The 13,003-nt window shown below is 55.7% G+C and overlaps 2 protein-coding genes across 5 annotated transcripts; one reads left to right on the top strand and one right to left on the bottom strand.

Moving 5' to 3' along the window:
- Positions 1-242: 242 nt before the first annotated feature.
- LOC104556965 (uncharacterized) lies at positions 243-5,466 on the top strand. Its single transcript, XM_062015100.1, has 3 exons — positions 243-268; positions 751-1,906; positions 4,304-5,466. The coding sequence occupies exons 1-3, from the start codon at positions 266-268 to the stop codon at positions 5,149-5,151; spliced, it is 2,007 nt and encodes a 668-aa protein (XP_061871084.1). The 5' UTR covers positions 243-265; the 3' UTR covers positions 5,152-5,466.
- Positions 5,467-7,131: 1,665 nt separating this feature from the next.
- On the bottom strand, positions 7,132-13,003 carry MISP (mitotic spindle positioning). Of its 4 annotated transcripts, none has more exons than XM_062015088.1 (5): positions 12,846-13,003; positions 9,475-11,611; positions 8,670-8,875; positions 8,242-8,280; positions 7,132-7,778 (listed from the first exon to the last, which is right to left on the bottom strand). In XM_062015088.1, exons 2-5 carry the CDS (start codon positions 11,501-11,503, stop codon positions 7,692-7,694), a joined length of 2,361 nt encoding a protein of 786 aa, XP_061871072.1. In that variant the 5' UTR covers positions 11,504-11,611; positions 12,846-13,003; the 3' UTR covers positions 7,132-7,691. The 4 variants fall into 4 exon arrangements, with proteins under 4 accessions (XP_061871072.1, XP_061871073.1, XP_061871071.1 ...); XM_062015089.1 differs by having other exon boundaries at positions 12,866-13,003; XM_062015087.1 differs by lacking the exon at positions 12,846-13,003 and adding an exon at positions 12,398-12,553.

Below are 13,003 nucleotides of genomic sequence, written 5' to 3'. Positions count from 1 at the left end.
GATCCTGCAGGTGTTTACACAATGAGAGCCTCCTGTATGTAGCTGATGTGAGGTCAATGAGAGCTCACCTTCACGAGGGCACATGTTCTGCAGCACCGTTTCTTTTGGACTGAGCATTGAAAAATTAAATGCATCTGCTAGCCAAATAGTTTTCAAATGTCACACAGCTGTATGGTGATTATTTTAGGTTCAGAGAGAGAAAGAATATTCAGTCACTTACTGATCTCCACCTGAGAGAAGGCTCAGTGAGATAGACAACAGCAGCATGGTGAGTATCCTTCCACAGCATAACCAACACCACAGACAGTGGTTTCTAACAGTTGTAGCATTGTAAGTTGTAGATTTAAACACAACTTGTAGCTATGTGGATGCAAGATCCAGTGGTTAGTTTCTGAGGAGCAGCCCACAACCAACTCCCTCATGCATCCAGTTGCCCTTTGAGGCAGGCAGTGCTGCCAGTCTGCCAGCTGAGCTACTTGATCAGGACTCAGAGCACATAGAGTATAAATGATATCTGGAATAAACTCATCATTCCAGGTCATACCCACAAACAACTCTGCAGCTCTTCAAAGTGGAAGAGAGATTTATTTCTGTTAAAGAACAAACCAATGGTAGATCAATGATTCCTCTCATGATCCTTTTTAAGGAAGCAGTTATTGTTGTGTTGAGATGGGGCCAGAACCAGACCCCAGAACTGCTGTTTCATGCACATCCTCTTTCACTTCAGATATTTCCATCATGTTTTTACAGAGTGGGACTGTTGGTGTCAGTGATGAGCGGAGCAGCCTTCGCACTGATCTCCTCAACCTTGTCACCTGGGCACACAGTCATGGTGCCATGTGCAACAAAACCCCCACCTTGGAGCCTGGGCAGAACGTGTGTTACCCCAGCAGGGACAATTGTTTTGTGTGGATATGTGAAGCTGGACATGCATATCTGTGGCAGTGTGAAAGATTATGGGCCATAAGCAGAGAAGAGGATGAAGCTGTAGAGGCAAGAAGGAGGTTCATGTCAGCATCAGAGGAAGGTAATTTACATGAAAAGAGGTTCAGGTTGATCCCATCTTTTGAGAGGGCTGAGGCAGATGTTGTTAGCACAGGGGCAGGTAGCAGAGGAGCCACTCAGCATAAAGACCACATGGCTGACATTGTGTTTCATGATGAACCATCACCCAGAGAGAATAAAAACCACAGCAAATGCATGAAATCATCCCCTGCAGCAGAGCAGCACTGGCCAGCAACTGGGGAGCATGTCAGGGAGTTCACACTTGAGGTGAAGCATGAAATGGATAAAGAGCCACAGATCATCTCTGATGAACATGGTACATCGGATGAAGACAAAGAAAGAGACAGAATGTGCCAGAATATTCTGTCAGAATCACCAGTTAGAGATGCAGCTGCCAAGGTAGATTTGCAAATGCATTGTGGGCAGAAGACGGTGTTTAAAGAGCTGAGGGACACCCCAGGAAAGACATCACTGACTCTCCCCTGCCACTGTCCCACTCCAACACCCTCTGTCAGCAGTCAGGACAGCCTGGACAGCAGAAGCCTGCAGTTAGGTCCTCTTAAGCCTGCAGGATCTGTCACTCCCAGAGAGAGAAATTCCTCTGGGTCACCAATACCAGAAGAGCATTTACAATCTGTTCCCATCTCCATCACTGAAGGAAAGGTCAGTGCTGAGTCACCCACCTCTGCATTATTCTTTGTGTTGGAAGTCACTGACCAGCAGCAATTCCAGCTGAGCTCTCCAAACTATGGCTCACTAGAATCAAGCTTAAGTGAGAACATTGCTGAAAGCCCTGTTGAGGAGGATGAACTGTCAACATCTGGGTGCCTTCCTCATCTTTCAGCCTCACTGAACTCAGAAGATGGAAGCACAGACCATCTGCCTACAACTTCAAAGAAAGGTAAGAGTGTTTGGAGTTTTATTCCTGGAGGGGTGTGTGGGGAAGTGCTTTCTGAGAATACTAAAGGAGGAGCAAAGTCTTGCCCCTGTCTATCCAATTACATCAGCTGAACAATTTGCTTTACTATGTTCATGTTTCCCATAGGAATGCTGCTGGAGTAGGGACAGTCACAAGTGCTCAAACACTAACTTGCATGGTAGGCTGCTTACTAGGGAACTCTCACTACCCAGAGTGTGTTTTGAATGATTGCACAGCACAAGAACACGCTGGTTGACACAGAATTCAGAAACCCAGCTTGCTGGCTTCATCCTGCTCTAAACCAGGCACTAGCCATGCAAGAACTGGTTGGACTCGATGATCTTTAAGGTCTTTTCCAACCTAAATGATTCTGTGGTGCTGAGGAGGAAGAGCTGACAGAGAGTGTGTGATCCAAGTGAGGCCCATCTTTTGCAAGCAGTGGGGAAGCTGTCAGTGAAATAGATGCAATTCATGTAAGAAATGGTCAAGTTCTAGGATAGATGTGGATAATACCCTGGGGCCCTAAGGACAGGTACATATATATTATTGAATGTAATGGTTAAACACCTCAGATAATGTCCAAGTTCTTAAAGATGTTACAATAAAGCCCCAAAATTTGTATCTCTGTGATTGGAGGGCCTGCAGGTGCTATGTCCCATTAATTGCAGGTAAGCTGCTGTCTGGTCAGTTTTATGGTTTGCTCTGGATGTAAACACTGAGGGAAATGTTCTAAATGTAATCCAAAGAGGAGGAACACCTCTTTGCCTTGCTTCTGTCCAACCAAGCAGCAGCCCCCAACAGTGTTTCCCATGTCCTCAGTCCAGGAATCCCACTCCCTGTTCCCCAAAGCCTGACTCTTCCTACACTCACAGCCCAGCCCTGTGGCCTCAGCCATGGCCCTGCTCCATAGCCACACAGGATGCCTCCTGACAGACCCACCTCCACAACTTCCCCAGCCACAGGGACAGGTCCCTCTGCTGCAGTAATGACCTGTCTCAAGGAGCCACAGCACGACAGAGCGTTGCTGAAGCAGCTCAGGGTTATAGACACTGATATTCCCACTGGTACAAACTGCCAGTTGGGGCTTGGGAATGTGATTTGACTGTATTTTTGCAACTGACAGCATATTTCATCAGAAGGGACCAGGAATTCATCTCGACACGTCTGTGTGGCAGCCCCTTCTGCCAAGATAAAGGGCTTATGGCTCAGCAGAGGCCTCTGCACCTACTGATTCACAAGCTCTTCCTCTCTCCACAGAGAGCAGCCTGTAACAAGTAAACACCCACCCAAACCAGCATTCCAGTAGACACCACCTGAGTCCAGCCACAGCATTTCACACAAAACAACTTGGTACATGAAGGGGCATCTCAAAGTGTTGGCTCTAGAGCCTTTTCATGCTACCCTGGAAAAAAAGAAACCACAGGAGAGCAGATGGAGCTTTCCAGTAATCCAAAGAATTCATTTCTCATGCTACATCAAGCTAGGTAAATGTGGTATTGCCATAGCAACTTGGGACAGAACCCAAGTGGCATCCTGGCAATCCTGGGTTGTTGTTCTTGAAATACACTTTTACTCATCCTTTTGTTCTTCCTTACTCTCCACCCCTGAGTTTGGCTGCATGTTTTTATTTCAGTGAGAGCTCTCTTGCTCTGAAGAGATTTTGGTGATATGCTTGGAAATGTGCTTTGCATAATGCCTTGTGCAACACTTGGAATGCCCACAATGGATGCTGCTGGGTCCAGAGGCAGATCACAAGATCCCTGCACGGGCCAACTCCCATCTAGTCTGAGAGAGCTGAGTGTGACCCCGGCAGTGACCAGAAAACACACACCAGGATAGTTGCAAATTGATGGAAATGCCCCAAATTTGGAGTTGCTTGGGCTCCATGGGCAGGGCTGCAGGCTCAGGGCTGCAGCCACTGGTTTGTAACCCAGCCCAGCCAACTCCAGAAGCAGCCAGGAGGAAGTTCAGTGCCAAGCCACCACAGACAGGTCCAGTCTCCAGTCCTGCTTTCACCAATGCCTCCCACAACAACCTTCCCATGGTTAAATCTCCTTAGGAACTCTTTCTCTCCCATTTAAACATAACTCAGACTGAATATCTTCCCTTTCCCTGCGTGATGGTGTGCAGGTTCACCAGCCAAGTGGGAAAGGGCAAGAAAGGAGGCAGTTCTTTCCCTGCTGAGGCTGGTGCTGCCAGGTGGGACTGGCTGGTGTGTGAGGGCACAGAGCAAAAGCAAAGCTTTAAAGGGAGGGCAGTGAGAAAGTCCTGTCAGCCCTGAATTACTCTTAGAAAGAAGGTGAATGTAGTTCCACATGTCCTGATGTTTCAGTGATCTCCTTGTGAGTTCTTGCTGTCCATGACACTTGTCTCTTTCAGCTGTGTTGGAGAAGGAAAGGAAAAGGAGAGCAGACAAAACTAACTCTGTGAAGATTTTCAAAGACTGGATGGCTTCACATTGCCCCTCTGAAACACGTGAGCTCCACCAGCTGCCACCTGAAGCCCTCAACAGTTACCTGGTCACATTCTTCAGCTCTGGAAAGAGAAGAGACAACAAGGATTTTGCTGCCAGCTCGTTGAATTTCATTCAGAGCAAAATGGACATTTACCTGAGGGATCACAACTATGGCTACAGCGTGGTGAAAGGCCTGGAATTCAGAGAGTCACAGAAGGCCTTGAAACTAAAGAAGCAGCAGCTGTTCCAAAAAGAGAGAGAGAAAAAGCTGCGTGTTTTGGAGAACCTGACAGATGAAGAGGTGGAGAGACTCCACAGCAAAGGACTTTTAAGAATGAACCACCCTGAGAGCCTCCTGCAGCACGTGTTCCTCACTCTCATCAGGGGCTTTGGGGCAAACACACACAGCCAGAACCACAATCTATCCTGGGGGCAGCTTGTGCTGAGGAAGGATGAGGGAGAGCTGGAGTATTTGGAGTGGAGGAGCGATGAGGGGGCAGAGGGAGACTCGAGGCAGGGGGGCCGGTGTCTCCTGGCCAGGCCGGACGCCCCCGATCGCTGTCCCGTGGCAGCCTACAAGGAGTTTGCCAGCAGGCGCCCGCCCGACGCGCTCCACGGCCACGACCCCCTTTACCTGGCTCTCAGGCCTCAGTGGTCCACGTGGGACCAGGTTTGGTACTGCAGGAAAGCCCTGTCAAAAATCAAACAGGAGAAGATGTTAAAGTTATTATCCAAGCAAGTCAAAGACCCTGTAAGGGAGCCCAAGAAATAAAGGTGGCCGTTTAGCTTGCGCCACTTCTTGGATGAGTTTGTTTCCAAGTGATCTGTGAAGGGTTTAAGTGGTGATATTTAGCACAGACTGCTGCAGAACCCTTCTGTTCAGCTTCCCCACATTTGCATCCCCTTAGTGTTCAGGTTAAGGGAGAAGCTGCTTTTGCTCTTGGCATTAACAGAACTGATAGGTCAGTAAGTTGAGTGGATACCAGAAGCTCAGGTTCAAACCTTTTAAGGTCTGAGATTCACCTTTTAAAGATGGTTCAGCTTTGTAGATTCAACGTTTGGTTGTGGTTGTATTTCAAGAGTTCCTTAGGCCAGCTGACAGTGTTGTCTCACAGCCCAGTGAGCAGCTGGCTTGAACATTTACTGTAATAAAGAGATGTTTGACTCAGCTCTGTTTCCCTGCTCTGTCTGTCCCTGTCCTGCAAAGATGGAGCCAGTAACCTCAACTTGGGCATGTAATAGTTCCACAGAGTCTCTGAATGCTGGGGGTGGGAAGGGCCCTGCAGAGCTCCAGCCCCAGCCCCTGCTCAAGCAGCTTCCCCTGGCTCAGGGGCACAGGAACGTGTCCAGGGGGGGTTGGAAACCTCCTGAGAAGGAGCCTCCACACCCTCCCTGGGCAGCCTGGGCCAGGGCTCCCTCACCTCAGCACCAAAGGACTTTCTCCTCCTGTGCCAGGGGCACTGCCTGTGTGCCAGCCTGTGCCTGTTACCCCTTGTCCTGCCACTGGCCACCACACACCAAACACTGGCCCCATCCTCCTGACACCCACCCTTTAGGGACTGATCAGCACTGATGAGATCTCCCTGAGCTCAGGCCTCTCTTCTCCAGGCTGAACTGGGGTTCTGGGTACCAGTCTCAGGACACGTCTCAGCCCTTGTTTCTAATAGCTAGGACATAAGCTGTAGAGGCTCTCACCTCTTCTGTGCAGCAGAAGAGACTCTTCAAAGCTCCTGGCTGGGGACCTCTGAGAGCACTTTGCTTTGGGACAGAACCCAAGGGCCAGCGTCTCTCTCTTCTGTGTTAACGATATCCAATTAACACCGACTCAGTTTATCACCTGGGAGCTGCCTCATTAACTCCAGCAAAGCCCCAGTTGCAGGAGGGCCGCAGCTGAAGACACGTGTGGAAGGTGCTTTTGGGCTCAGCGCGTCGGTGGCTGCAGAAGCAGCAGGGAGCTGGACCCGGCGCACTTGGCTCCGCAGCTCCGGCCCTCCGGAGGCCAGCAGAGCCGCCGCTGGGGCGACCGCTCGGCTGCTCCTTCGGGCCATCGACCCCATCCCCGACCCCTCCGAACCCCCCCGAGCCCCCCCGGCCACTACCCCCCGGCATCAGGGCGCGCTGCCGGCGCTTGCAGGGCGCCCCCTGGCGGCAGCGGGAGGGACAGTCCCGGCGCGGGGGGGGAGGAGACACGGGGCCAGCTCCGGTCACCACGGAGCCCGCTCCACTCGCCACAGTGCCCATTCCACTCGCCACAGTGCCCGCTCCACTCGCCACGGAGCCCGCTCCACTCGCCACAGTGCCCGCTCCACTCGCCACGGAGCCCGCTCCACTCGCCACAGTGCCCGCTCCACTCGCCACGGAGCCCGTTCCACTCGCCACAGTGCCCGTTCCACTCGCCACGGAGCCCATTCCACTCGCCACAGTGCCCGCTCCACTCGCCACAGTGCCCGTTCCACTCGCCACGGAGCCCGTTCCACTCGCCACAGTGCCCGCTCCACTCGCCACAGTGCCCGTTCCACTCGCCACAGTGCCCTCTCCACTCGCCACGGAGCCCGTTTCACTCGCCACAGTGCCCTCTCCACTCGCCACAGAGCTCTTGGTCCGACGCCAGCCGTTCCCTGTCACAGCATCCACAGCGACCCCCCACCCCAGCCCACAGAGCCCCGCGCCTCAGCCTCATCTCCTTGGTGACCCCCCCAGTGCTGCACAAGCGAGGTGGGGGGTGGATAAAACGGGGCAGGAAAGACGAGGGTGAGCAACGACTCTTTAATAAATTAGCACAACAAACAGCGTTTGTACAGAGGGCGGCTCTGGAGTGGCTGCATCTCGGCAGATCACAGCAGTTCAGCAGCGATGGTGAGTCCCAGTTTGATGCTGATACTGGTCCAGTGCCCTCCGAGGTGACGCCTGATGTCGTGGCACCTGGAAACCTACAACTGCTTGGGGATAAAGCAGCTTTTTGGTGAGGCAGAGATGCAGCTTCCCATGAGAAAGGAGTTAAATTACCGTACAATTTGATGGCTGTCTCCTTGCAGAAGTGATTAAAAGAAAGTGAGTTGATTTGCCCCCTCTTAAGACAAAAATAGAGCAGAATGAGTCTCCTCCAAGGGAAAGGGGAATGAATGAGCACGTTGAAAGCACTGGATCATCTGTTCTATTAAAACCAGACACGATTTGCAGTGTACAAGTCTCTGATTCTCACGATAACCAAGTGCTGAACGGGTCAGGTGTCTCCATCCTGCACCAGCTGAGCCAGGGGCCAGCACAGGGTGAGAGCTGCTGGTCCTGTCCCTCCCCAGCTCCAAGAGCCCCTCAGTCATCATCCCGGACGTACTGCCCGGCCTCCCAGCGCTGGGCCATGGTGCTCTTGTGGCGAATCACTCTGGTGCTCTCCACCACCTGAAGAAGCCAGAGTCATAGAATCATGGAATGGCAGAGGTTGGAAGGGACCTTTAGAGCTCATCCAGCCCAACCCCCTGATGAAGCAGGTCCCATCTAGACCAGGTCACACAGGAACGTGTCCAGGTGGGTTTGGAAACCTCCAGAGAAGGAGCCTCCACACCCTCCCTGGGCCAGAAGGTACAAGATCTTTTGAGAGATCATTTTATAACCCACCTTTTTCTGCACACCTTGGCCTCCCAGCCAGGAACATCCCCCTTCTCCTGGTTAAATACACCTGATGGCAGCCACAATGCATCCTGCCCAAGGTGATACCCACCCGAGCAGAGCCTGTGCCCTCAGGAGAGCCAAGACCCCCGTCCACCCCATCACCCTCCAGCACCAGGATGTGAGGGGAGCCCAGTGTGGGTGTGAGGAGTCAGGGCAGTGCAGGCAAAGCTCTTGAGTGTGTAAAGGACTTTACCTCTGTGTTGATCTTGTCAACGGGTTCAATGCCTGCGTACTGTGAAGAGAGGGGGGAAAGGGGTCAGACAACACCAAATCAACAGGGAAACATCCAGAGGCAGCTGGATACGGTCCAGAGAGGAGCCAGGCTGCCAGCATGGACAGGAGAGGTGAGGCAGCACGTGCAGTAGTGCCCTCCCCAGCATGGGGGGGACAATTCAGGCCAGGACCTCCCCCCAAGAGGAAGCTGCTGCTCCTCTCCAGCCCCACAGATGCTGCCTGGAGGGTTGGGCACAGCCACCAGAACCAGATCTCCCACTGAGCCGAGCAGAGGGGCCTCCAGCTCTGGGGGAGGGCCACCATCAGCCCCAGAGCCACCAGCCTTCTCCTGGGGTCCAGTCCCACAAGCACGTGCTGCCTGGCACAGGGCAGGGTGGGCACCTTCACCTTTCCTTCCTCCTTCACCCTCCTCCGTCGCTCCTCGAAGGGGCTGGAACGGGCTGAGTTGGGGGTCTCTGTGCTGCCCTGGGACGGGCTGGACACTCTCAGTGGGGTGAAGGACGACATCAGCCCCAGGACCCCCGGCTGGTGTGAGGCAGGAGTGGAGACTGGAGACCCAGACACTGAGTAGGTGCCGCTGACACCTGAGGCAGCTTCAAAGAGAAAGAGTTGTTGGGGCTGAGGGACACCAGGATGGCTCCTGGGGCCTGGGGTACCCGCAGGACAGCGAGACTCTAGAACAGCCTCCTCAGCAGGTCCAGCAGGTTTGGCCACAGCCAGGCCCTGTGTCTGGGTGCCAGCCAGGGATTGTCAGGAGCAAGGGAGGGGAAATGCATGAGCTGGGCACTTCTGGGCCCTTCCAGCATTGTTTTCTGCAGTAACGTGACACAAAGTCATCACAACCTGAGCAGCTCGTGTTCATTTGCTGCCCACCAGCACTCCCAGGTCGCTCTCCTGGAGCTGCTCTCCAGCAGGTCACCCCCAGCCTCTGGCTGCAAGTGGCACAGAATCATTTGGGTTGGCAAAGCCCTTGAAGCTGCTGCAGTGCCAGCCCTGCCCTCGCCCTGCCCAGCCCAGCACTAACCCCTGGCTGTCAGCATGTCCCTAAGCACAGCCTGCAGACACTGGGACGAGCCGCTCCTGCCCTCCCTGAGCCACAAGGAACCGAGGGCAGGAGAGATGCTCATGGCAGCTGTGTCCCCAGGACTGACCCCTGCTCCATCCCACCCCACCATTCCCCTCCTCCCCTTACCAGAGCTGTGCCGTGAGTGGGAACCTTCCTGGGCCACACCATCGCTGCTGACCAGGGACCATCCATCTATCAGCCGCCGCCGCCGCCGCTGCTCCTGCAGCTCCTCTTCCCTCTGCAAATCGCTCTCAATCTCCTTCTCAATCAGTGCTGATGTCTGAGGCTTCCAGGTCCTCAGCCTGTACTGCTCCTCCCGGCCATCCTCCCTCCTTAATGGCTTCTGCGTCCCCATCTCGTCCACGAAGGACACTTTGGGCTTCCAGAAGGAGATGGAGAAGTACTCCCTGGGCAGGGCAGCGGTGCTGGTGGGGCTGGGGGTGGAGCTGGGAAACCTTCCTCCCCTGGAAACCTCCCTGATGGAAACGTGCTGGGACAGCAGGGGCTGGTCCCGGCTCTTCTCGCTGGCGGCGAAGCGCGGCTGGGACAGCTGGAAGTGTGCGATGCTGGCGCCGGAGCTGGGAAGGTTTCTGGCAGCCCTGGGGTCTTCTGCAGCGTAGGGGCTGTGGTTGGTGGGCTGCTGCACCACAAAGTCGTTCACCCAAGCCCTCCTCTCGTCTGCCTGCCTCGTGGGAGGGGGCTTCTGCGGGGGGGCTTCCTCCTGCTCAAACACCCTCCTGCGCTCGTCCAGCTCCTGCTGCGTCCCTCTGTCGTACGTCCCCAGCAGCCTCCCCTGCCTCTTCAGATCTTCCTCACGCTTGGTTTCCTGCTCGATTTCCCGCTGGACATAAAGGGAAGCTCGGCCTTTGTCTGTCCCTTTCCTGCCTGGCCCGGGAGAGGCGTGCATGTTGAGGAGAGGCTTGGTCTGGATCTCCACCAGCTCGCTGCTGGAGGTCAGCCGCTGGATCCCTCTCTCCTTCCACAGGTTTTCCTCCCTCTCCATGGCCATGCGGATCTCCCTCTCGATGGGTGTCTCCTTGCCCACCTTTGTGTCCTTCTCCAGGCCGTTGCTGCTGGCCCTGAGACCCACGAGCCCGCTGAAGTTCTCGTTGGAGGCGCTTCCATCGCTGGCGTAACCTGCGCTGGCTTCGTTGTACATCTCGCCCAAGCCAGAGTCCAGGTCCTCTCTGGAAGATGTTTTAGTCAGGATGAGAGTCTTCCCAGTGACGTATGACCTTTCAGTGTCAGCCCTTCTGGGAGCATAAACCTCCTTCACAGGTGTCTTATAGGACACATCATAACTCTGGGAAAGGATCTTGTCCGTCCTGCTCTGGCTGGAGGCACCGGCACTGCTGGAACCTCTCGCAGCCTTTGGGGCCACCTCAGGGCTGTGCCACTCTTGCCTAGAGACTTTGGTCATCGACTCTGGCTTTGGAGACATGGCCTGTTGCCCTGGGCTGAAGAAAGAGTCTGGGTTGGTCTTCTCCAGCATCAGGAACTGCTGCCGGGCAGCGGAGAAGTTGATCTGCTCCGTGTCGATGTTTTCGGGGTCAATGGGTGTCGCTGCCCTCCCTGGGGAAGGCTTCTCAAAGTGCATGGCAAAGCTGCTGCTGAAGCTGCCCGTGTGCCTGCCCTCACCCTGGCTGCCCATGCTGCTGTTTATGGAGCTCAGCTCATCCAAGGAGCTCCATTTCTCAGCTATGGTGGAGCTCTTCTTCAACGCCTGGCTCCGGATGACCTCTCTCCTCTCATCCTCCAGCTCTCTGGCTTTCTCAGGGGAGATGCTTGGTGGAGGGACCCTGTATTGTTCCATCTCATCCTCGTCATAAAGCTTTGAGGGTTTCCTCTCACCTCTGTAAGCCCTGAGATCATACAGGCTTCCTGACCTCACCACCTCCAGCTTGGACTCTCTGTCCAGGGATGGAGTCCAGGCATCTTTTCCACCATCCAGAAAATAGGAGGGTGATTTCGACCTCGTTTTCCAGCCATAGCCATTCTCCACCCTCTGGCTGCTGTGTTGGGACGAGCCAAAGACGTCGTCGTCGCTGTCAGCTCTGTGCTCTGCAAACGGGCCCGTCTGCTGGGCATCACCAAAGTCCTGCTTGAGTGAGGGCTGGGGGTGCTGGAAGACCAAGTGCCTGGTGACTCTGTCCATCTCCTGGCAAGAGTCAGCATTCAACCCTCTGCCAATCTCACCCTGGACAGGGGACACAGCTCAGCCTTGGTGGCTCACCTGGCGACGAGGAGCAGGACGTGGCTGGTCCTGCAAGGAGTGCAGAGCAGCTATTAAAGTCAGCAGAGCTTGGGAAACAGTCTCAAACAGGAGCAGCCAAAGCACAAAGCACCAGCCTCAATGGGGACCACTCCAAAGCCAACATCCCCCCTTCCCACCTCTGCCCTGAGCCAGCAAAGCCACAGGCAGCCACCAGGAGGGCAGCGGGGCACCGAGACCACAGCCACGGGGCTTTGGGTGATGCCACCGGCCTCTGCCACCACCCTGGGCAGCTCCCTCAGGGTTGCCCTCGCGCCTTCCCATGCAGGGAGGGTCCAGAGGCCGTGCTGGGCTCACCCCTGCCTGGAATTTCTCCTTGTCTGGAGGCTCCAAACAGCCGAGCCATAGAAACGGCCCCGGCCATAAAAACGGTTTCATGGCTCATAAAAAGGAGGAGACTTTAACCCCTGTGTCACAGCCCATGGCTGCCAACCGCCCCGACCTCGGCGTGGGGCGGCAGAGCCAAGGCCGTGCCCGGGCTGGCTGCTGTGCCAGGGAGCCACACGCCATGCCCCCGGCGCGCCAGGCGTGCCCACGGGCTGCCAGCACACCCTCACCTGCCGTTTGCCCGGGCGTAGCCGCGGCTCCTGCGTCACTGCTGCTGGCAGGGCTGGCCTGAGGCTCCCCTGGAGCAGCTCAGCTCATCCCCAGGGCACTGTGCCCTGCGTGTGCCTCCTTCTCTGTGGCCACGCTCGCCCACTGCCCACCCAGGCTGCTCCCTCCCTGCTGCAGCACCTGGAACTCAGCTCAGCTCCTGCAGCCCCTCCGGATTCCTACCTGTAGCTCTTGGATGAGCTGGGCAGTGAAAACGCTGCCCACATGTCTTACTGTGTTTGGAGGGCTCAGAGGTGTCTGCTGGGAGGGGAGCTCCTCACTGGTGGCTGGCACAGGAGGGGAGAAACCCGTGGGGGCTCTTATCAGGGCTCCCACCGTGCCGAGTGACACGGCCCCTCCCAACCCACAAACATCCGACCGGCTCAGCCCGGCACCCAGGGGTTCCCAGGCTCATCCCTCCTGTCCAGCCACACACAGGGAGCTGCAGCCTGGCCTGGAGCCCCCCAACCATAAGGAGACACTCAGGGAGCGTTGCTGGTTGCCCCCAGCTCAGGGCTGCTGTGCTGAGCTGCAGATGCTCTGTGTCCACCCCCCTGTGCAAACAGCCCCGGCTGCTCCAGCCCTGCGCCTGCCCTGGCCGTGCCAGTCCCTCCCCATGCCCACCACTCACCCCCCTCGCTGTGCCAGCACCTGTGTGGGGTCTGGTTCCTCTGAGGCCACAGGGAACGGCCACCCCGAGCCCCCCAACCCCGGCTGTGCCACACTCACTGTCCGGGGAGCCGTCGGGGTGCGGGAGCTGCGGCTGAGCCGTGGGGCTGGCGAGCGGCA

The sequence above is a fragment of the Colius striatus genome, chromosome 25 (assembly GCF_028858725.1).
Source record: "Colius striatus isolate bColStr4 chromosome 25, bColStr4.1.hap1, whole genome shotgun sequence".
NCBI classification, from domain to species: Eukaryota; Metazoa; Chordata; class Aves; order Coliiformes; family Coliidae; genus Colius; species Colius striatus.
The sequence above is the reverse complement of the archived record's forward strand: the minus strand, read 5'-3'. Positions and strand labels throughout refer to the sequence as shown.

Bases quoted from the DNA above. Each gene is read 5' to 3' on its own strand.
- LOC104556965 (XM_062015100.1), top strand. The intron at 1,907-4,303 runs GTAAGAGTGTTT...TGTCTCTTTCAG, and splicing joins GCCTACAACTTCAAAGAAAG to CTGTGTTGGAGAAGGAAAGG.
- MISP (XM_062015088.1), bottom strand. From the start codon at position 11,503: ATGGACAGAGTCACCAGGCACTTGGTCTTCCAGCACCCCCAGCCCTCA. The intron at 8,876-9,474 runs GTAAGGGGAGGA...TTCTCTTTGAAG, and splicing joins CCACTCACGGCACAGCTCTG to CTGCCTCAGGTGTCAGCGGC. The intron at 8,281-8,669 runs GTGAAGGTGCCC...CTCTCTTCACAG, and splicing joins GGGTGAAGGAGGAAGGAAAG to TACGCAGGCATTGAACCCGT.